This window comes from Dromiciops gliroides, chromosome 2 (assembly GCF_019393635.1).
Source record: "Dromiciops gliroides isolate mDroGli1 chromosome 2, mDroGli1.pri, whole genome shotgun sequence".
NCBI classification, from domain to species: Eukaryota; Metazoa; Chordata; class Mammalia; order Microbiotheria; family Microbiotheriidae; genus Dromiciops; species Dromiciops gliroides.
The window spans coordinates 128,856,050-128,879,465 of NC_057862.1; the positions used below are offsets into that span (position 1 = coordinate 128,856,050).

General features: G+C 32.2%; 1 protein-coding gene across 5 annotated transcripts in view; it reads left to right on the forward strand.

Annotated features, from left to right (window-relative positions):
• The window catches only part of CHD2 (chromodomain helicase DNA binding protein 2), a 190,046-nt gene that overhangs the window by 42,844 nt on the left and 123,786 nt on the right, over positions 1-23,416 (forward strand). For 4 of the 5 annotated variants that reach the window (XM_043983504.1, XM_043983506.1, XM_043983505.1 and 1 more), the window contains exons 2-4: positions 1,284-1,347; positions 1,887-1,982; positions 15,088-18,945. In XM_043983504.1, coding sequence (XP_043839439.1) covers positions 18,884-18,945 — 62 coding nt within the window. In that variant the 5' untranslated portion in view covers positions 1,284-1,347; positions 1,887-1,982; positions 15,088-18,883. The remainder of the gene's footprint in view (positions 1-1,283; positions 1,348-1,886; positions 1,983-15,087; positions 18,946-23,416) is intronic. The other variant, XM_043983501.1, reaches the window with a different exon arrangement.

Here is a 23,416-nt window from a genome sequence, read left to right on the forward strand (position 1 = left end):
CTGACAAACTTTTTTTTAAAGGGAATATTCAAACTTAATCTCTAAATGAAGTTACTTGTAGTGTAAATATTAGGTAAGACTTCTCAGTAATTGAGGATGAAGAGGAGCCATATTTGTTGCATTTAGCCTTCTATCAAACAGCACACGTTGTTTTAAAAATGTCGAGTTTTATGAAGGTAACAGTTTTAAAGGTGGAAGTGTTAGAAAAATTTCATATCCAAAAATGATAGATGTTGTGAATATGCCATTATGTACTCTATAGTATATTCTCATTTTATTGTGGATAAACTGACATTGTAAAAGGTTGTACCTGACTAAAAAAATAACCTTCAGCAAGCAATTGTGGACCAAAGGCGCAGATTGACTTAGGTGCATGGTTGCAAGACCTTTTTTTCTTACTTAAATAGCTTTGCTTTTATATTTGACTTTACATTTCATGCATCTTCGTTTTTCTAAATCAATCTACTGTAAAATTAATAGTTTTACTACACTTCCACATTGGTTTTTATACTTATTTTAAAATTTCTCAATCTAAATTGCTTTAAAAAGAAGTGAGCTTCATTTCTGAGAGGTACATTTAATTGCTACTAGGATAAATCTAGGAAAATTATATTTTATTTTGCTTTTGCATTTTTAACAATGGTAAGTCTTTGAAAAATATCTGAAGTTAAATTTTTAACAATGTAGTTTGTAAATTGAATAAAGGTCATACATAGATACTGCAAGTTTTAGAACTGGTCAAAAGGACGAAGCTAATATCCTATGTGATGAGCTCAAATAACTTGTGGTTTAAAATTTACAGTAGCAGAGGCCATTTTAACTTCAACAGTTCTTAAGGAAGTTTATTTTTTATTGGTCAAGATTAGAAAAAAAATTCTGATGACAAAGGAAATGGAGACTACATTAATTTTAGAAAACGAATATTGCATTTGCTGTATGTTTTGCATGTTCTGATAAACTGGAGTAAGAGGAAATAAACCTGGCTTAAAAAAAGAAAAAAAGACTGCTTGCCTGTAACATTCTTCAGGTCTCACCATCCTTCTCCATTTCCAGTGTCTGTCCCTGCAGCCAAAGATAATGAAAACAAAGCCTAACATTTAATATTAAGAAATCACTGTACTACAAATGCCTAAATAGATGGTGCCTTTGTGAGCCCTAGTGTTAATATGGCTACAGATCTTATTTTTAAATGTTACTCCTTTTTTTTTAGTACTTAGACAAAATGATATTTAAAAAACGCAAAACATTAAAATACCCTTCCCTTCTTTCTTCTTCTTTTATAGATAACATACGGAGTCAATGAACTTCAGATTGATGCTTCCAAAGAAATTGAAGGTCTTATCAGAGGTAAGAACTGGTAAACTTCATTAGTTTATTTGGAATTTAGGGGAGAACCTTGTTAAATTTTCATTAACTTCTGTTATTCTTGCTTATATCTTTTCAATTAACCAGTTAACACTTTTAAAATGGACTCTTTAGAAGTAATTGGATCTAGTGTCACTAGGTTTTAAATTTCAAGCCTTTGACTCTTTTCTATTTCAGGGAAATAAATGTCTGTGCAATACAAATTCATTTCTTGTTAACGTAAAGTATTAAAAGCATTCCAATCTTCATTATATTTTGAGGAAACTGTAAAATCAAAGTATACATTGTATCCTTTTTAACTTAAAATAATAATTTAGAAATTAAATTGTGTAGCTTTCTGCAACTTAGGTTGTTTAAGGCATTTCAGAATGTATTCAGGATTTTGACTTTGGATTTTAAAGACTTTTATTTTTCAAAAAGTCATAAAATATTTTTTAAGCATTAATCTTACTCAGTATAATAGGACCTTATGCTTAGATGAATTTATTTAAAGTATGTTCACTGTTTTTTCCCCCCTTAAGGTACATGCTTCATCTCTGAAGATTGAGATGGCTGAAGGATAGCCATTGAAAAATAAAAAGGCATCTTTGAAAAAAGCCTTGTTTTTTGTGCAGCAGGTATGTGGATGGATTTTTTAACACCCGAATATGGTCTTTTAGTGAGAAGAATTGGAATCAAAAATTTAAGTATTATGGCACCAGATTTTGGCAGAGGCATAGAAGACAAACTAGGCTGTTTAGCCTTTTTGTTTGCAATTTTAGAAATGTATTTAAATTTTCCCATTACATAAATATTGTATAAAATCATTTAATTAAAAAAAGCTCATTTTATGTGTGCATTTATCTGGCTATAGCTATTTACAGTAAAATTCTTCAGGATTATGATTGAATTTTTAATAGTTTTGATAAACTTAATCTTTGCAGTAAGATTTTTTTTATCGTTGTGATTTTAAAATGACAAGTCTTTTATGGAATTGATCTTAGAACCTTTTGGCAATGCTAATGGTTTTTAAAAAAAAATCATTGAATAAACATTTCAAAAGTGTTATACTGCCTTGTAGTATATTTTTAAAATGTATTGTGTGTTTCCCACTTATATTATTAGATATTATATGTAGCACTCCAACTCTTCTACAGGGGAAAAAACAGTATAGTGCTTAAGTCATAAAATAGTTCTTAGTTTTTTTCATTTTCACTAATTATGTTCTTAGATTCTAAATTGAAATTTTTTAAGCGATAGACATTTTAACACTAGTGTTTTGAAAGAAATGGTATTCCAAAGGGAACATCACTAGAAATTTGGTTTGTAATAATGGTAAGGAACTCATTCAATTTTCTTATAAAGTCAACAGGATATAATTTGGAAATCAGATTCAGACACTGAAAGATCATGCACCAAAAAATCCAGTTAAGAATTATTAGGACTTTCTTGATGATTTGGAATATATCCAGCCTATCTAGTAATATAATCTCAAATTTTACATTACTGCTTTTAAAAATTTAAGTGTAGACTCTAGATTGTGTCAAAAACAAGTTTTTCTGAAGACATTTTAGCCAAGTTAATAGATGTGTCCAGAGCTGTTATTTTGTTCATTCTTTTGGTTATTGTTTGCTAAAAGTGAGCTTAAAATTTTACTCTTTTTCCATAGGAAAAGCATGTGAACTTCAGGCTTTTTTTGTAGAATCAGGTAGCATATGATTAAAAACAGCATACTTAAACTGTACAGTCTTTACAAAAAAAATTCTGAGTGAAAATGAGTGTCTCTATGAGGCATAGAATAAATGATAGTGGACTTCAGTTATTGAAAAGAATTGAAATACTCTAATTTTGTCACATTTGGCTGAAGCTTAACTTGTAGTCAAAGCTTAATATTAAGTCATTTGCTTGTTGAAAAACAAGTTTTGGTGAGAATATAAAGAATTTAGGAAGTTTATATGAAGACCCTTTTCCCACCCATGTCAGTAAAGGTAAAATATTGTATAAATTGTAATTTCAAAAATTACCCTTAATCTAATGGGATAGAGTTCTAATTAATCTATTGCTTAAAACTTGACAGTGGACAAGGGAGTCATTTAAGTAATTATCATTTCATACTTGACATGATTGCTTTTGTGGTGACAGACTTTTGATACTTTAAATTTTCCCATTGTGGTTGGCTGGTTAGATCAGCTACAAATTAATGTATTATGTATAATAAAAATCTAAGTACAAAATTAATGTTAGTTACTAACAACTTTTAGGTTTTCAACATAATATTCAGTGTTTATGAACTGGAATAACAAATACATAAGCCCCTTTTTTTGTACTGGTATTTTGTATGATTCTTGGAACCTCAAAAAAAATCTTGAGTCACTTGATTGTCAGCTTTTGACTTAGATAGTATCTCACTTGCTGGTAGGATCTAATTATGTCATTTAAATTACACGTCATACCACAGAAATGAAAAGTCAGGCTCATCATCCAAGGTGTTTTATAACATGGGATGTGAGTCTAGGTTATTCATCATATAACATTGTTTTGAATGTTGCTTTTCATGAATTTTTCATTATGATCAGAAATATTAGAAAAATGACTCCATGATCAACAGTACAATTGCTTTTTTGAAAACATAATCTTCATTACTTAGATATATTGTTTTCTAATGGTAAGAAGAGACAGACCAGGGGCAGCTAGATGGTGCAGTGGATAAAGCACTGGCTCTGGATTCAGGAGTACCTGAGTTCAAATCCAGCCTCAGACACTTAGCACTTGCTAGCTGTGTGACCCTGGGCAAGTCACTTAGCCCCCATTGCCCTACCAAAAGAAAAAAGTAAAAAAGAAAAAAAGAAGAGACAGACCTTTATTTTGAAATTGTTTGAAAACTACCTCTTTTCTGCTATAGTGAATTGAAGTATGTGGTTTAGAGGAAAGAACCCAGGATGCAGGAAACCAGAGTTTTAGTGCCGATCTATGACTAAAAAACATGACTCTGGGAAAATCATTTAACCTCTCTAGGCCTTAATTGTCTCATTTGTTTAAAAAAAATGTCATAAGACAAGGTGTTTTCTATTTGAAACTTTACATCCATCTCTAAAGTTATGATTCACACATTTAGTTTGGGACTATAAAGTCCTTTTTGCAGACCCTGAAGTGTATTGTTACCAAGAAGTTGTCATTTTTGTAATGTAAGCCAGTTAGGAATAAAGAGAGCATTGGACCTCAGTAGGGGGTTAGGTCCAATTAATTTCTAGTATAGAAAATTAATAGAACAATATAGATAAATAGACCTTGGAGGGAAGGTTTTAAAATTAGCTACAGCTCACATTTATGTGATATTTTTCAACTTAACAAGTACTTTTCCTCACAGCAACCCAATGAGGTAGGTACACTTATTGCAAAGAGTTTTTTAAAGTATGATTCAGATTCTTCAAGGATAAAAAAAATTAATGCTAATATATTGAATTATCTTGGAAAATTTTGTTGCAACCTTAATTAAGATACATTGTGTTTATTGGGCTTTGATTGGATGATTAAATGTGTTTTCTCAGAATGATGAGGAAAGTCTCCCCTTTTTGCATAACTTGATCTAATGGCAAAAATTGTAAAACAGACTTTGCAAAATTTACAAAAGACATGATTGTGAATAGGATTTTTTTTGATTTTCATTTGATGTATATTTAGAAGATGCCACTGAACATGTTATTAAGTGCTTTGGAAGATGAGCTTTCTTCATTTTATTGTATATGTCTCCTACATGAGTTGCTAAAATATCAATTTCTGGTTTAATTTTCAAAGTAGCAGCAATTTCTGAATTAAACTATCCATTTCATTTTCATTCAGATATACCTTGCTGTTAATGTTAAAGCCAATGTGTGAACAAGTAGATCAATATAAAATGATGGGGCATTTTTTTTTTTTACAAAAGAATGAAAGATAAAAGATTAGTCAAATAGCAAGCTCCCTGAATGTTTTTAAATGGATTCATTTTCTAAAAAGTTTGATCTCATGCAGTTTTTTTTAACAAATTAAACAAATATTAAGTATCTTTAATGTGCAAAGACACTGTCCAGGATACTGGAGTGCAAAAAAGAAAATGGTCCTTTACTAACAAGGATTTTAAAATAGAATATGCCCAAGGGCTCATTTTTTTTAGGAATGTGCCAGATGCAAGACACTATTTTAGGTTCTTTAGAAATTATGGACTAGGTACCTACCTGCCTACAGGAAACTTAAAGTCTTTCTTGCAACACTTTTGTAAAACAGCACATCTACTGAATTTGCTATTCAGTGTGTCATTTATGGCTAGATTACTAAATTCAATATTTTGTTTAGCTTTGTCTTTAGTTTGGTTATGTTCTGTTACAGAAGTTTTTTATTTCTTCAAAATGACATTACACCTCTTCCATTTGTAGTATTTTGGCTTGTCAAAAGCTTTCAGATTTTATTTTTTCTAAAAGCAATGAGTAGCAGTACTACAAACAGGCTGTGACCTATTGATTTGTGTTGTCTTTGCCTTTTATTACAGCTATACCATCTATAATAATAAGCTTTTTAAAAAGCTTACTTAAATAGCTTTTTTTGGGGGGGGCGGGGCAATGGGGGTTAAGTGACTTGCCCAGGGTCACACAGCTAGTGTCAAGTGTCTGAGGCTGGATTTGAACTCAGGTACTCCTGAATCCAGGGCCGGTGCTTTATCCACTGCGCCACCCAGCCGCTCACTTAAATAGCTTTTAATAGTGGTTTTGAAGAAGTCAAAATATGTGTTGGTATTAGCATAAAGCAAAGGCTATGTACAAAAACAGCTGAGGAAAACTGTGCGTGTGTGTGTGTGTGAGACTATATACTCTAGATATATAAATAATTCAGAAATAAGAATGGGTAGGAAACAGTTTTTATCACTTGAGGTCTAATATTTTTGAAGACCAGTTTTTTTTTTAAAGTAGCTCAAAACAGTTTTCCAGACATCATAACTGCCGAGGGAGGCAGTGTTTTACAGTGAAAAGAAAACTGGCTTTGAAATTAAAGGACCAGGATTCAAATCCTGCTTATGAGATTAACTGAATGGCCTTTGGCAAGTTATGTAACCTCTTTGGACATTAGTTAACTCATCTGTTAGGTGAAGGGATTGAATTAAATAGCCTCTGAGGTCCTTTCTAGAGCTTGATTTTAATAAAAAGTGAAATTAAAGAAGAGTTAATATGGCTTATGTTTACACAAAATGATATACCTCCAGTCAGTGATGGAACCAGAACCCATGAAGACAACAAGCAGTTGCTCAGAACACAGGACATCTTGAGTTCTTCATCTGTAAAATGAGATGATAATAGCACCTATGTTTTAAGGTTACTGTGACGATAAATGAGATGTGTAAAGTATTTTGCAAACCTTAAAATACTATATAAAGGATAGCTAACATTATTCAGTGTTTCCTTCATTGAAATTATATCATTTGAATTCTTTAGGTAACTTTATCCTTTTCCAGTACTTCTTTTTTTTTGTGTGTGAGGCAATTGGTGTTAAGTGACTTGCCCAGGGTCACACAGCTAGTAAGTGTTAAGTGTCTGAGGCTGGATTTGAACTCAGGTCCTCCTGACTCCAGAGCCGGTGCTCTATCCACTGCACCACCTAGCTGCCCCCCAGTACTTCTTTACATAGCTATTAGTATTTTTTAGTCAACTTTTAGTCAAGAAATTGGCAGCTTTAAAAATTAAATTTATAATGGCTGATTGTGATTGATATTTCCACATGGCATAATTTTGTAAGCAGTTGTGTTGAGTTTATTAAATTTAAAAAATTTTAAATAAAAATAAATTTGAGTTATGTTACTTGAATTACTATGTGATTTAGAAATGTAAAGTCTTCTAGCATATTGTCAACTCAAACTTAGGAAACTAGTTGTGTGCTTCATATGTTAGTCATTACTACTTTTGTGCTACATGTTCATATCAAAAAAGAACCAAAGAAATTTGTTTTATGATACTTAGATTCCCCCCAGACATTCTGGAAAACAACATTTTAGTAAGGATATTATAGTCTTCAGTAGTGATTATGGCCTGAACTTATTATTTTCTTTTTAAAACTTAGAAGTCAATATATATTTGTATTTGTTTTTTAATCAGAACTCTATGGATGCCATTCTCATGAGTCTCACTCAGTGTACTTCCCTTTTAACATTTTCTACTGTGGATCAAACCCCAAATTTATTATTTGTCTTATTTTTGTAATTTTTAGAGTCATATCTCATTCTAACAGAACAATCGAGAAAAGCTAAATAGGTACATAGCACCAGGAAGATGATTTATGAATTGTAGTAGGAACGAGGAATTTGATATGGATATGTAGGTATTTTATTTAATAATATTTACAGAGATGAAATTAATAACCAGGGGAGTTTGAATTATTTGAACACTTTTGAACAAAAACAAAACAAAAACAACAAAAGGTAAAAGCCATTTATAATTTGTATATTAGGAAGCACTAAATTTTAGTATCTCTGTGTCTCCACTTTTTTCCTCTTCCTTCTCCCCCTCTTTTTCTTCTCTTCCACCTTCTCTCCTCTGCCTCTCTATATACATAAAATAGTGTGAAGAGATGAAATAAGGAATTTAGAATTTATCATCTTAAGCTTTTTGTAGTAGGAACTTATTTTGAGAGAGTTTATACAGGTGAGTAGTTTTCCTTTAGAGCAAACAACCTTCATTTGTAGGTATGGGCTTTAGAGTTTTAACAATTATAAATTATTAAAGATCATAGAATCCTAGATTGAGAGATTGAAAAGGATCAGAATAAGTTAGCTATTTAACCATTTCCTATATTTTGGATACCATTATTATTTTGTATATATAAAAGTCTTAGCAGGTAAGTGATTTTTTTAGAAATCATGGCGTATATTATTTAACTGACCTTGTTATTTTGTGTGTGAGATAATACTTTTCTTTCCCTCTATAGAATTGTGATTCTAATTTAAATAGAACTTAACTATTACAAAAATTATAGGAGCTAGTTGAAGTATTAATAAGTTTCTTTATTTTGCTTTAATATTTTACATATGGTTTCAAACTAGAAGAGTAGGCTGAAAACTTTCTTGAGCAAAACGCAATGGGATATGATTTTTTTTAAATAGACTAACAAGCTTTTTTTTTTGGGGGTGAGGCAATTGGGGTGAAGTGACTTGCCCAGAGTCACACAGCTAGTAAGTGTCAAGTGTCTGAGGCTGGATTTGAACTCAGGTCCTCCTGAATTCAGGGCCAGTGCTCTATCCACTGCGCCACCTAGCTGCCCCCAGACTAACAAGCTTTTTAATGGCAGGGACTATAATATGATTGTTGTAGCAAATACCCTTACACATAGTAGGTGCTTAATAAATTTTTGTTGAATTGAAAACTCTTAATAGCTTTCTTTTTAGTTTAAAATTTGGGAACATAGTATTCAGCAGAGCATATTTTTTACATTCCCTTTCTCCGTGCTTTGGAAACTGTCTTTTGAGCCTATAGCAGTGTTTTTTTTTTAAAGATACTCAAGTAAATCTCAGCATGATGAGCAGTCAAGATTCAGCTAATGGATGGAATTACACATTTCATTGTAGGCCTTTAGAACATTGCTGTTTGTGTACAATAGTCATTGTTTCCAGTATATAAAGTAGCTTTAGAGTTAAATTTCCACAGACTAACCAACCTTTTAACATTTTCATTACCTCTTCTTGAATTTGTTAGTGATGAATAGATAGTATTGAATCATTCTTTTTTTCCCTTTTCTTTTTTTTTTTTTTGGGGTGAGGCAATTGGGGTTAAGTGACTTGCCCAGGGTCACACAGCCAGTAAGTGTTAAGTGTCTGAGGCCGGATTTGAACTCAGGTCCTCCTGAATCCAGGGCCAGTGCTCTATCCACTGCACCACCTAGCTGTCCCTCTTTCTTTTTTTTTTTTTTTTTTTTGGTGAGGCAGTTGGGGTTAAGTGACTTGCCCAGGGTCACACAGATAGTAAGTGTTAAGTGTCTGATGCCAGAATTGAACTCAGTTCCTCCTGACTCCAGGGCCAGTGCTCTACCCACTGCGCCACCTAGCTGTCTCGAATCATTTTTAATTGAATCAAACTCATTCTAGTTCTCTAGCCTTTTGACTTTAATATACTTTTTCACTCTCATTCTTCAATTGTTTGGAAAATATAGGGATTGAAAGACAGCTCATGAATAGATCTAGGAACAGGCAGAGATTTTGGAGGGTTAGAGTATTTTAACCAGTTGGCCCATGATAATTTCTAATACTGATATATAGGTATTTTAAAATTGCAGCTATACTACCAATAATAGCTAACATTTTTATAGCTCATTAAAATTGGAAAAGCATTTTATGGATATTATCTCATTTTACTCCTCATCACAGCTTTGGAAGATAGGTGCTATTATTATTCCCATTTTATAGATGAGGACACCAAATTAGATGAGGTTAAGTGACTTGCCCAGGGTCACACAGCTAGTTCATGTCTGTAGTTGTGAAAAAGCTCTTCCTGACTCCAGATCCAGTGCTCTAACCATTTACCACCTATTCATTTCAGGTGTTTTATTTTGCACAATTATTTTTAAGCCTTTTTGAAATCAAGATAATATAGAATACTTAAGCTTCCTATTGCTCTTTGTGCTACTATATGTAATCATGAAGGTCTGAATATAAATTAGTTTATTTGTTGGATTGTAGTAAGGGTAGAGTTCCAGTGTGGATGAGTGATTTTTGGACACGTTGACAATTATAACCCCAGCTTGTAGGATCAGTTTGAAGGAACCACCAAGGTTATCTGATCAAAGCATGAACTTTATCTACAACATTCCAAAATTCTTGTCATTTAGTCCTTACTTTAAGACTTCCAGTGAAGACTTCCTCTAAGGCAGCCCATTTTATTTGTGAATGGTTCTAAGTGTTAGGAATATTTTCATTCTATATAGTTAAAAATCTACCTTCCTGGATATTTCTGCCCTCCAGGGCTAAGCAGAGCAAGTTTAATCATTTTCACAGGAAAACCTTTCATTTATATGAAGATGTAACATTCCTATAACCCTCATTAAAAGACTAAAACAATCTCAGGCCTTTTATCTGATTCCTTGTATGGCTAGTTTGAGTTCCCTTGTTCATATTCTACTGTGGGATGATTGTGGGAATTGAGTTAAGAATACCTAAATGGGGGGCAGCTAGGTGACGCAGTGAATAAAGCACCAGCCCTGGAGTCAGGAGGGCCTGAGTTCAAATTCGACCTCAAGACACTTAATAGCTGTGTGACCCTAGGCAAGTCATTTAACCCCAATTGTCCTGCCCCCTTCCCCCCAAATACCTAAATGGGTCACTGAAATATAAATATATATATATATATATATATATATATATATATATATATATATATATATATATAGACACACACACATATATTTTCTGTTATGCTTTAAAACTAACAAATTTACTTTTTAAAACTTTTCCTATAAGAAATTGTGCTTATTTGAAAATAATGGGAGATAACTTTTTTTTTTGCTTTTAGCAGTCTGAACATTTAGCACTATGCCAAATTGCCATAGGAATATAGAAAACAAAGATTGGATTAAGTTATAATTCTTCCCATGACCAGTTTTTATATTTATGTCAGTGATTGAGGATATTTTTTATAACTTTGCGAATCATTAGTAACTGGAAATACCAACTAGCTGTTCTTCAATTGACTTTTTTTCCAATTCCTTTTTTCTTCAAAGTTATTGTATTTGCTTATTTATAATCTGTAAAGGGGAGCAATTTTAAGAAAAAATGAATTCACATTTCACATTAATTTGGAAATTTCAAACAGATTTGTTGAATTACCAGCCATTACTCTTATCAGTTTGATATTTCACCCAACTATGGCAAATTGAGAGATGCTCTCTCCCTTTAAACATAGCCTTTATATGTGCTAGAGATTGTGTTAGATCCAAAAATTAAGGCCAGAGAGAATTTCAGGTGACCCATAATTTACAAAATAATCTTAATCCCATGGATGATGGGTAATAAATCTGGGTTCCTTCTGTTAGCCAGCATATTTGTCAGGTCTCTAGTAATGGCCTACTTTAATATATGCTAGGATTTAGTACCAAGTCTAGGTGCCCATTCATCTTGATTATCATACTTGATTGTCATTAGGGCAAACCATTAAGACTGGAGTCATAATTGCCATTATCCTCTATAATTTTTAATTTCTTCACTATTATACTAGGTTTCCTTAGATGAATAAAAGTAAATATTTTAAATAAATTTTTTCAGATTTAGAATTGGTTTTTTGTCTTGGATTTAAAATAGTAAATGTAATATTTCACCAGATAAAGGGGGTATTTAAAACATAACAATCTGAAATTAAAATTGATCGCTTTCCCTCCACAGGCCAACTCTTTAAAAATGTGTATATTTCAGGTACTTGACTTTTTATATCAAAAATCCAAAAAATATGTCAGGTCTATAGATTTTATACCTTGTTCTATAGTAATTTTTATATGTGACTAATCAGAGGATAAGGTAACAGGGACTTGGATTTATTTGACTCCAGAAATTTGTCTGAATCTCAGTTAACTAAATGGAACAAATAGTATGTTTGATTATGAAATAATTAATGAAACAACTAGGAGGGGTTTTAACTTTACAAAATAATATCATGGTAACTTTTTTATATTTCATTAGAAAAATTTGAAGATTTAAAATCCATTGTTGATTGAGATAATTTGTTAGTGTATGGAATCTCTTGTATTCATGTTATAAGGTAATTTGAAAATAGTTCAGTTATTGAAAATAACTGACAAGACATGTATAAATGTTCTAAATTTGATTATTGATTAGACTCATTTGAAAGCACAAGCTCCCTTTGTATTCAATGTTATATAGCATTGTTTGAAAGGAGTTCAATTTAGTTGTAGAAAATAGTATGCTAATTGGGTTTATATAACTATCATTTACATAAAGCATTGAGTTCTTTCTAGCAAAAAAAATTATAACTAAGATTATGATGAGGCTGTTGGTAATAGTAATTTCCAAACTTTGGTTTCCAAGTTTCCATACAGATTCAGTTAGAAAATTTGTGTTTGAAGAGAAGGGAAAGGGCTTCATTCAATTCATTTATTTGTAAAATCATTTGAGCTATATGAATTCTAAGGTGTATCTACCAGTTCTTATGTTTTGAAATTATAGAGAACCTTATTAGTTAAAACATCCTTAATGTATTTACATACAAGATTTAATAATTTCTAGTCTAAAAGGTTGTTCATAAAAGTTTTGAATGTATGTAATATAAAAGGTGACTACTCATTTGGGAATATATTGATTACTAAATTTCAGGTATTTGACTCACTTAATTTAGTCATTTATCTCTGGGTTTGGTTTATCAAAATAATATGTCAGATCTATAGATTTTATACTTAGTTCTACAGTAATTTTGTTTTTGTTTTTGTTTTTGGTGGGGCAATGGGGGTTAAGTGACTTGCTCAGTGCCACAGAGCTAGTGTCTGAGGCCATATTAGAACTCAGGTCCTCCTCAATCCAGGGCCTGTGCTTTATCCACTGCACCACCTAGCTGCCCCTCTACAGTAATTTGTAAACCAAAGTTCTAGTTCTTTTGAAGATGGGTATTGGTTTTTTTCTTAAACCTTACTTTGATAAATAAGATCTTGTATGTCTTAACAGAACTGGTTCATTTTTGATGCTGAAGATTCGTCATAGGGTTTTATTCATAAGGGAAGTGTGTTTCTTCATGTAAAATTATTCTGCCATTTAATATTTACTTCTAAAATATTGGGGTTATTTAAAAGTACCAGGATTATCCATCATATTAGTGCTTTCTAACACATTTTATTAACAAACTATCAAATCTGAAATTTTCAGTTCTTTTTCTATATGAGTATTTTTTGAATCTGAAAAATTTAGTAGTCATGTGAAACGAAATATAAATTTTACATGAACTCAAGTTGAATGCTTAATTTCAAAGAGAATCAAGTATAGTTCAGTAATCAAGGTAATAAATTAAAAAATAAAATAAGAGGGCAGTTCCTGTTTTTATGTTCTAGGAATACTACTTTAATGACCTCAAAGTAAAAATTTAAAAAGGAATGTCTACTAAGCTGGTATTTAGCTATATAAAAACACAAGTCATAGCCATTGGTGTTGGGATCTTAATATTTATAATAAAATTGATGATGTTACTCTTTAGTTAACTCATTTTAGAATAGTTTGAGCTTAGAAAAAGAAAGCTGTTCCTTATTAACTATAATAAAGAACAGCACTAAATAGAAAACTTAGCAATAAACTGTGGTTAACTGGGAAATGTTTGAATCAGTTTAGAAAAGGTTTGCCATAGATGGATCAAAGGGTAGAAGTAAAAAGCTTATTTATATTAAGTCTTGGGTGATTGAATTTTGAACCTTTCAAGTAGAATGAAATATGAGGTAGGGAAAGAATATGGATTATAGCTTCTTGAAGTTTGGTGCTGTTTAGTCTCCTTTAAGGAGAAATGCTTGATTTTTGATAATAGGTACCTCTTTGCCACATAAGTGGTTTTGGTTAGTGTTGATATGAGATTGCAGTTCCTGGTAGTAAGCCAAGTGATTTGTTATCTTTATGCCTTTAGTAGAAATGAATGTTTTAATTTCTAAGCTTAGACACATGAAAATTAACCATCTATTGATCTAAGTGCCCTTTTATGGATTGATATATTTCATTATTTCTAACTTAGTTGCTATGGTTATCTTTATAATTGAAGTGAATAGTTTGGTTATTTTGATGACCTATAGAATACTGTTGATAAGGAAGTATTTTTTTGATTCTAGAGCATTCAGTTTAATTAAATTAATTGGAAAATTGTCTAGCTCCTCATCTTGCCTATATTTGGTATGCTTTAGGCAATGTTTTGACTTTTGATTTAAGGCACCATGTTTTATATTTGCTTAATGATAAAAACTTGATTTTAGTTAATGAAACTAATTGGTAATTTCCCTAATTTCATATCCCCCCCAAATTAGAACTTTTTTTTTTTGCTTTTCTACAGTAGTAGCTGAGAAAGATGGCACCCTTGTGAACTTTGTGTTTTTAAGCAAATTGATTAATCAACATCTCATATAATTTGAAAACCATTCTAACTTCTATAATATTGGTTCTTTCTCTCTCCATCCCCCCTTTTTAATGCTCTTTGTATGGTTTTTATTATTTTGGATAGAAGATTCACCGAATAACCTTAGATATTATTTCATCTTATAAATAATTCTAAGTTAATAAAGATGTATTTGCTGGACAGTTTTTATCATGTTTGCCAGTTTTGTTTCCCTTAGCAAGTTCTTCTCAACATTTAATTTAAAATTGTTAGTTCAAAGCTTTGTTTTGTCTCTTCTGTTTAAATAATTTAACAAACTTTTAGTTTTTTCATGTTTAAATTTTATTTGAAGCTTTGAAGCATTTTTCATTAGTACATGTTTTTACTCTTAAGACAGTTTCATCTCCCACATTCTTGTCATTTCTTTATTTTAATTGCTACTCAGGACCATTCCTTTCAAGTTAACCATTTTAAAGGATTTTAGCTAGAAAAAGACTTCATTGTAATCCATTTGTTATAAAGTTAAGGAACTTTTTGTGGTTTTAAACTTTATTGAAAAGTTTCACTTCCTGTTAAATGTCTTCAAGGTGGGTGGATGTTTGTTTTAAGCAAAAAAAATGATTGGTATTCCAACAGCATTTTTTCTTTTAATTTTTTCCCCATAAAGCACCCAGTCAACTTGAAGAGTCCCAAATGGAGCCTACCCTGAGAAATCAAGATGGCAGTTCACTGTGGATTGACAGTTTAAGGAAAATGGATTAATGCAAGTTATGCTGTGATATATTCAACCAAGACAGGGGTGTTTTAACATGGATTCCATGCATTCAGTGAAGATCTAGGTTTCTGATAACCTAAGAAAAATGGACAATGGATTTGATATTCTACAAACTTTTTGTATTGTTCAAGGCCAAATAGATTCTGGACTTTTTTGAGAAAAACTATTAAAAATATAACTAGAAAATAGATGAGACAAGTTATTTTTGATAAATCACTCGTTTGTATAAAGAATGTATTTCTTATGTGTTTTTAATTTTAATAAAATTTGTAATATTGCTACACTTTTCTAGTTCATTTTTTGACTGAAGAATTACCATTTAATTAGGGGCAAAAAATTTCCTTGACTACTACAATTATGGCTGGAGGGTAGTAATTAAAGTTGGTAAAAATTAAAAGTTGCTTAATGTTGAATATTTTACTTGAAATGAGAGTGTGCTAATTTTTTTTCCCCAATCACTTGGTTACTCACAAATCTATCCAGATAACTTGTGCTGAGAGTAATTTTATTTAAAATGGTAGTCATGTTTGATTTATTGAAATAAATTACTCAGTTCTTGAATGAAAATAGTTACTTAGTACTTGGCCAGTATTTCATAAAATCAAGCTATAAGTGACCCTAATGAAAATGCAATGTAAACTGGTATTTACTTGAATATATTATCTAACCTATTCGATTATTAAATTTGGCCAAAAATTCAGAGGGATTGTATAATAAGTTACTCTGAACTGTTTTGATTACAAGGCATCTCTTAATATTTTCTATAATTGACAAAATTAAAAGCAAAGTATATTTTTGGATTAGAAAGTTGACTTTGAATATTGTGATTAAACTGATGGATTTCCTATTGTGTCTTTTCTTCATAATGAAGAAAGAATAGTCTACTTTTGAAGGAAGCCAAGAAGTCCCAGAGGCATGAAACTTATTTAAAAGTTGGTAATACCCATTTATAGTATGTGGTTATTAAAAAAGATAAAATAGTGTTTGTAAACCTATGCTTGTCTTATTGTACAGGCTGTATTCTAAAAATTTATTATTGAGATTTCATAAATTATTCTGCCTCACAGGTTTCATACATGTCCAATTTAAAATTCATGTATATCCAAGTATCATTTAGGATAGTTTGTATATATCCAGTAACAAATGTATGAGTTGGATGAAAGCTAACTTTTAAGCAGCTAGTATGTAGCTTCTATGTTCTTTTGGTGTGATAAGATGTGATAGCCTTTAAAAGGTGGAATGAGTTTTTAAGATTTCTGTTGCTAAAGTTAGAGGTCCTCTTACATAAGTTCATTGATAAAGATGGTTCATGTTTGGTTATACATAATTATCAGATGATATTTAGTGATTTACTAGTTTCCATGTACTAGTGTACATGACTGGCATGTTCTTTGGAGATTGTGGTAGTTGATCTTGGTTAATTTAGTTAATTTAGTGTATTTATATTTTAGTTTGAAAATAGTAATGTTGCCTTTTTGAAGAGTGTTACCTTGATATGGATTCTTGATTATTTTTTTTACCAAGGTCTAATTTGAATTTTAGTGGTTGCTTTTCTTGGATACCTAAAATTGGATTCTTCTAGTGATGGGAGTAGTACCCTACTTTGAGGGATTACTTATCAAATCAGAAAGATTTGACTTTTTTCTGTTCCTTCAATTTTTGGTTTTGTTTTTATTTGCTTGAGGTATATGGTGAAGTAAAAGGACAGCTTGGATATTTGGGGTTTGACTTAAGAAATTATTTTTCTCTTGGTAATCTGGAAGACATGGTTTTGAATCTCTATTTTCTCCTTTTTTCACTGCCAACAAATTACCAGAACTTTGTGGAAACTGGTGTTAACCAGACTCGTTGTTACTTGGATTTTGCTCTTCCTTTGAAGGAATGGCTTGTTAATACTTCATGTGTAGATTTTGGGAAAATTTTGGGGTATAAGCGCTTGTGTATTTGGTAATATGGCTGTTCCCTGATAGTAATTCTGGAATTTGCCTTAAGATTCATGTTATTGTTTGGAGTAATTCTGTTGTTATAATTCTTTGCTTTTATATTTATAACATTTACAAAGCTCTACAATGGGTTAAAGAATTTTGTGAAAATAAAACTAAGAAAAATTGTCAGTTGGTTTAATAAAAACCAGTTGGTTTCGATTTTTTGCTCTTATGGAACTGGACACTAGGGAGGCGCTCTTGAGTTGAAAAAGTTAGCCTTTTTTTGCCCTGTGGTGTGGAAAAAGAATAAAATTTTTTCTCATTTTTAGAACTTTAAACATTATTACACAAAGCTGGGATGTTACTTAGGAGATTAAGCTCTTTCTTTTATTTGCAAATTTTGTTACTTGGGGAGGAGGGGGTAAATTTTTTTAACAAGATTAGCCATTATTTAATCAATGGCTCAGTCTAAGAACTGCCCCTCTTTCAAAATGGCTTGATAAAGCACCACTTCCTGTCCAGAGAGGAAGTAATTTTAGCTCTAGGACTGAAATATTTAGCAGATCTTTAAACAAAAGGAACAAATTACATTTTTGTCTGGCTTGAAAAGGGTGCTTGAACCAGAGGGGGTTAAGATGCCCTCCCTCTTCCCTGTGGGGGTGATTTGAAGAAGCCAGAGGGTGTGTATGGGTGTGTGTGTGGGGGGTCCTTAGGCTCCCTTCTTAGATGGAAGCTTTTTTTTTTTTTTTTTTTTTTAGTAGGAATGAAGGGGTGGGTCTATGGTACATCACCTGAGTTGTGGGGTAAATGTAGAGAGTGTCAATCAAAGGCAGAGCTCTCAGAGCTGGGAAGGAGGCTCTAGATGGCGGCTGTGCCTTAGAGAGCGCGCTCAGCTCAGCTCCCTGCCTTCTCCACACTTTACGCAACTTTCTCTAACTTTCGGGCAGCCTCAGGGGGCCCCCGCAGCCCCCTTCCTCTCCTGGTGACCTGGTGGGGTAGATTCGAGCCATTTTTAGGGAGAAAAGCAGCTTTTAGGGGGTCTTTTTTCGTGCCTTGTTGGAAAGAAGAAGCCCGTACTGAGAGCCAGGTCGTTGTTTTTTCCAGCTTAGAAGCCATGGCGCACCTCCATTTTTGTGCGCTCTCCTAATGAGCTTTTTTCCCCCGGATCTTTTTTGTATTAATTATCGCTTATTTTTTTTAAAACAGTAAACCTTTTTGGATAGTTTTTATTTATTTTTTGTTCTTGAGAGAACATTTAACGTTTATTTTTTAATTATTCGGGAATCTAATGTTTTTCTACTACTAGATACTCTCGGTTTGGACCTGCTACATGGATCAGGTAAGGTTCACGATTATTAGTGATAATTGTAAAGATTTCTGCAGTTAAATTTGCTTTATTTTCTGTAAATTTGACTTGTTCTCGGATGACGCAATAAGATAAAGAGATTGTTATTTGTATCTAGTGTGTTACTTTGAGAAACTTTCCCAATCGAGGAGGATGCTTTCCTCTGGTCGGTTTAGCTTATATTTAAAACAAAAAAAATAAATTAAAAAGGATTTAATTGTATTATGCGTTCCGATGTTGAGGTTTTGTATAACAATATCATTGCAGCGTCAGGACTTTGTTCCTGATAATGAAAAATCATTGATAGAAGCTCTGGGACCTTACCTTTCTTTCAACTTTTGACAGTAAATACCTGAGCACAAGACTTCAAAGCAAACACAGATTCACCTCCCCCCTTTTAATATTTAAGAATTAAAAGATGATGAGAAATAAGGACAAAAGCCAAGAAGAGGACGGTTCAGTACACAGCAATGCATCGAGGTATGAGCTATCAACTTTCTCCCCCCATTTTTTTTTTTTTGGTGGAAACCTCAGCATACATTGTTTACCTTGACAGCCATGGATTGCTGTCTATTTGATATTGAATGTTTAACTAATTTGGATTCCCCCTTTTTAAGCAGTGACCTTGAGATTGCTAATATGCCACACCCTAATTTTTTGGTAGCAATTTCTGAAAGTTGTGCTGTGACTTAAGGCCCCATATAGTAGTCAAAAGGTATGATACCTTTATCCAAGGAAGTCTTTCCTGTAAATTACAGTATTTTGGACATTAATTTTCAGTTTTTAGGTTTTTGTGCTGCAGAAAAATGACCTTGTCGGTTTAGCCATTGCTGCATTGCACCATTTTACATACAAGGCAAATTTTTCTTTGAAGAATCTAGGATATCTAAACTTTAACTGAGGGCCATAGAGCAGCCTTGTAGTAGTAAATTATAGTAAATAGACACTAGAGAAAGTTACATGAATGAAAAAATGTACATTTTAAAATAAAAATCAAAAAAGACTTCTTTGACTGATGCTCCTCTGTTTATATTTTTATTTGACCTTAGAATACTTTTATACACTTGACATTTTAGGAAATTTTGATACTATTTATCAAATCTTTTATTTGATGGCTACAGTTCATGTACTTATAAAATCAAAACTGATCACAGGAGTAGAGAAGGCTTTTATTTGACTTATAATACTTGTTTAATTTGTTTTGGTTATTATGTTTATATTTATTTACTTTAGTGTTAAAAACTAGGAAGGGTATTTTCAGATACATTTTGAAAATGTAGAATTAGACAAAACATTTGGGTAGAAAGGAATTTTCTTCCACTTAACATTTCAAATATAGATGCTTATATTTAGTCAGCATTCCAACAGAATTTATTGTAGTTTTTATTCTTAGTTTTTTTCTTCATTAGAGGAATGTGGAATGCTTTATCACTATACGAACTTTGTAAATATACCATAATTAAATTGTGATGTTTTCCATTCAGCTTTTAGTAGCTTGTAATGAGTAGGTAATAAAGATTCCAAAATGTTACCGTTGTATAATCCTATGTTTGATAATTTTACATGTATGATTACATTGATGTACTTAGAGATATTATTTGTAACTAGGGTTTTCAAAAATTTTAATTTTGTATAGGTAAAAGAAAATGTGAGCAATTGCCTGGTATCTTCCCATCTCTTTATTCCCCCTGTCCCAATTTGCTTTTGCCTACTTTGAAAACTGTATAAAGTATATCCAGTGATATTAAAATAGATTAGTGTTTTTGTAAGTGTCATGTATGGTTTTTATATCTGTTAAATTTTGCACACAATAAATATTTGCATTTTAAAAAATGAACTGCTTAACTTTGAAATGATTCTCTGATTTTAATCTTTTTTTTTAAAGTCTTTGGCTTTTTTATTGTTACACAGTTTGGATCATTAACTTAGTAACAGAAATAGTGCAAATACTTTTTTTTCTTTTGATGATAAAAGTGAGTTACTTCAAGCACAGGAAAGACTATTGCCCAGGAAATACTGAGAAGATTTTTTTTGGGGGGATGTGTAGATGTGGGGGAAAATAGGGGGCATTTGAGGAAATAGAAAAGAGAAAATTTGATATCTAGGTATATCTGAGAAGCTTGTTATTATAGGCCCAGTACTTTAAAAGAGTATTCCCCTGGGTTTATAATTTGCATAACTTCACATGGGTCTTGTTTAGCTTTTCTATACATAGATTATGTTTAGCATCCTTGGTCAAGTTGTGTGGTTTCTAATTTAAAAAGCACAGGGTGATGTTGACTTTTTGTGTCTTAGCTTTTAGCCTCAAAAATACTTTTTTGACTCCCTTAAAGTTCTAGTATTGTGTGTATAATTGAATAAGGACCATGTACTTGTAAAAGAGTTTTTCAAGTATAGTTTTATTAGTTATGAGCCCATCCTGTTCAAAGGATTTGTTACTTTGAGAAACTCCCTTCAAAAAATGAAGGAATGTTACAGAAATTAGTTTACTTTTCAGTTCATGTGATATCCTGAAAAGCTATCTCTCTTTTTATATATATATATGTATGTGTGTATACATATATATATACACACACACACAGCTACATACACACACACAATGTATATTCATGACTTCACTTCCTTTTTATATTGTGGAGCCATCACTGAAGGATGTTGGAATATGTTAATGTAATTGGGTAATATGACTTACATGATTGAAAGCTGAGTTGGAAGTTAGCAAGGTAGCCCAGGTAACTGGTACCCTAATTTACCGTAATAACTCGGGTCCTGGGGCAAGAAACCATCCTTCCTCATCACACTGTTTCTGTTGAAACTATAAAGATACTTAGTTTCTGTGGTGTAATAATAGTTCAACCTGTCGGCAATATTAGTGAAAATGTAACTAAGGACCTTAGGTCAAGAAAAGGAAAAGACTATACAGAGCAAGTAAAAATTCCTCTGAGAATTAACTAGGAATAAATTCTTGAGAGAGTGACTTTCACTAAGTTTAGCAGACTGCTTCTTGCTTTGATGCATTTATAAATATGGAACACTTTATAATAATCCTTAGGAGTACATATTTAATTATTTTGTAGTAATAATGAATAATTATGTGCCACTCTTTATTGCAGCTTGATGTTTTTAAGACAGGAATAGCATTATGTGGAATGTTAAAACAAAACTCAACACAAACCCCGTAACATTTTTTTATTACTGAAAATTGTGTCCCTAGTTGAATGTACCCCCACTTCTAAGATTTCTTGACTCTATTAGTATTGATATGCTTTAGTGAAAACACGTATATGTTTTCAAAAAGAAAATTGGAGTACTTTATTTGAATTTTTAGTTTCTAACACTGAAAAATACAAGATTTTCCTTGCATATTCTCGGTGCAAATACCGTAAATGTTGATGCAAGTAATTTAGAAATTGAGGATTGCTTTAACCCTATTACTAAAAGAGGCATGGAACTAGATGGTGTATGGGAGTTGACCACTTTTATTTCTGTTGTCTTATCACATAAACTTTCAAATTGGCATTTATCTTTGATTTATGCTAAATAACAACCTGTGAAGTTTGCTTTTCAGCCTCTTTACTTCTAAAATGCTTACATTTTAGACCTCAATCCCCACTCCCTGAAGAAGCTTCTATAGAACAGTTATTCTAAGAGGCAAAGGGATGGTGGTAGTTAGCAGTTGCATAATGCAGCATATTGTGGAACCGAACATGCAGTTTGTGGCAGCCATTTTATGATCTTGTTTCTTATAACCTGGGATTTTGTGGAGAGGATTAATATAAAACTATCCATAATACTTAGTACTAGGAATTAAACATATTAATTTATTACTTCCATGCTGTTAAAATAACTAGAAATTAGATGTGGCTGGGCAACTAAAATACAAAATTCATGGCATTTTGGTGCAGGTCCAGTTCAGTCACAAAATGGCTGTTCCTTTGTGCCGCATAGCTGACAGACATACTGCATTGCACTGTGTACTCTAAAAACAGCAGGAAGTTGCTGGTGGGGAGTTCAAAGGCCGTCTTGTGTTGGCTGTGGAATCTGATTGGTTGTTAGCTCACTTAGTAACAAGAGTGTCAACAGTAGAGGCTCTGTAGGAGAGGCTCTGCCTTCCAGTGATGTCAGCATTAGCTCAGTGCTTGTCAAAGCCTCGCCCTCTCCTGGCACTATAGCTACTGCTTGCTCAGCCAGCTGGGGCCACGTTGCTTTTACATTCCCGTGTGTTGAGAGTAGAACAATCAACTGGGAATGATTTTTCCCCCCCTTAAAGCCTATGCTTAAAGAAATCTATCTGGAAGTGGATATTTTGCTGGGAGTAGGTATTGGGAGGACAATACTGAGAAATAGGTTTTATGCCGGACGACAGTTGCTGCTCTCCTTTCCCCTCCCCCTTTCCCCCTCCCTACTTCCCCCTCCTTTTTGCTCTTTCTACACAAGATCATTTGCATTTACAGTGTGCATTCCTATGCACATTTAAAGCTGATCTGCCCCTGGGAACAGTTCCCTCCTCCCTCATGCTAATTTTGCCTTTGCAGAGAAAGCTCAAGATTATAATAGAGACCTGTTAGAATATTTACAAATGGAAATCTATTTCCAAAAAACAAAAACAAAAACCAACCTTTAATTATTTTTCTTTTCTCCTCTGTACCAAATTCTTTATTTGAGACTGTTTCTGTTTTTTTCCATTTACTATATAATCCTGTTAGGTTTGAATATTTAACACTTTAGTTGCTTGTTCTTTATCTAAACTTCTTTCCTCTCATAACAATCATGTATATCTTGATTCCTCTAACTGGAAGATTTTGAAAATATATTTCTACAGTTACTTATTAAAGCATCATCTAGCAGAAGAAGATAGTTTAAACTCCTGATAATTTAATTTTTAAAGCTGATCTTGAGTTTTCATGTCATGGCAAATTCTTTGAAATCTTATCTCATGTATAAGAATACT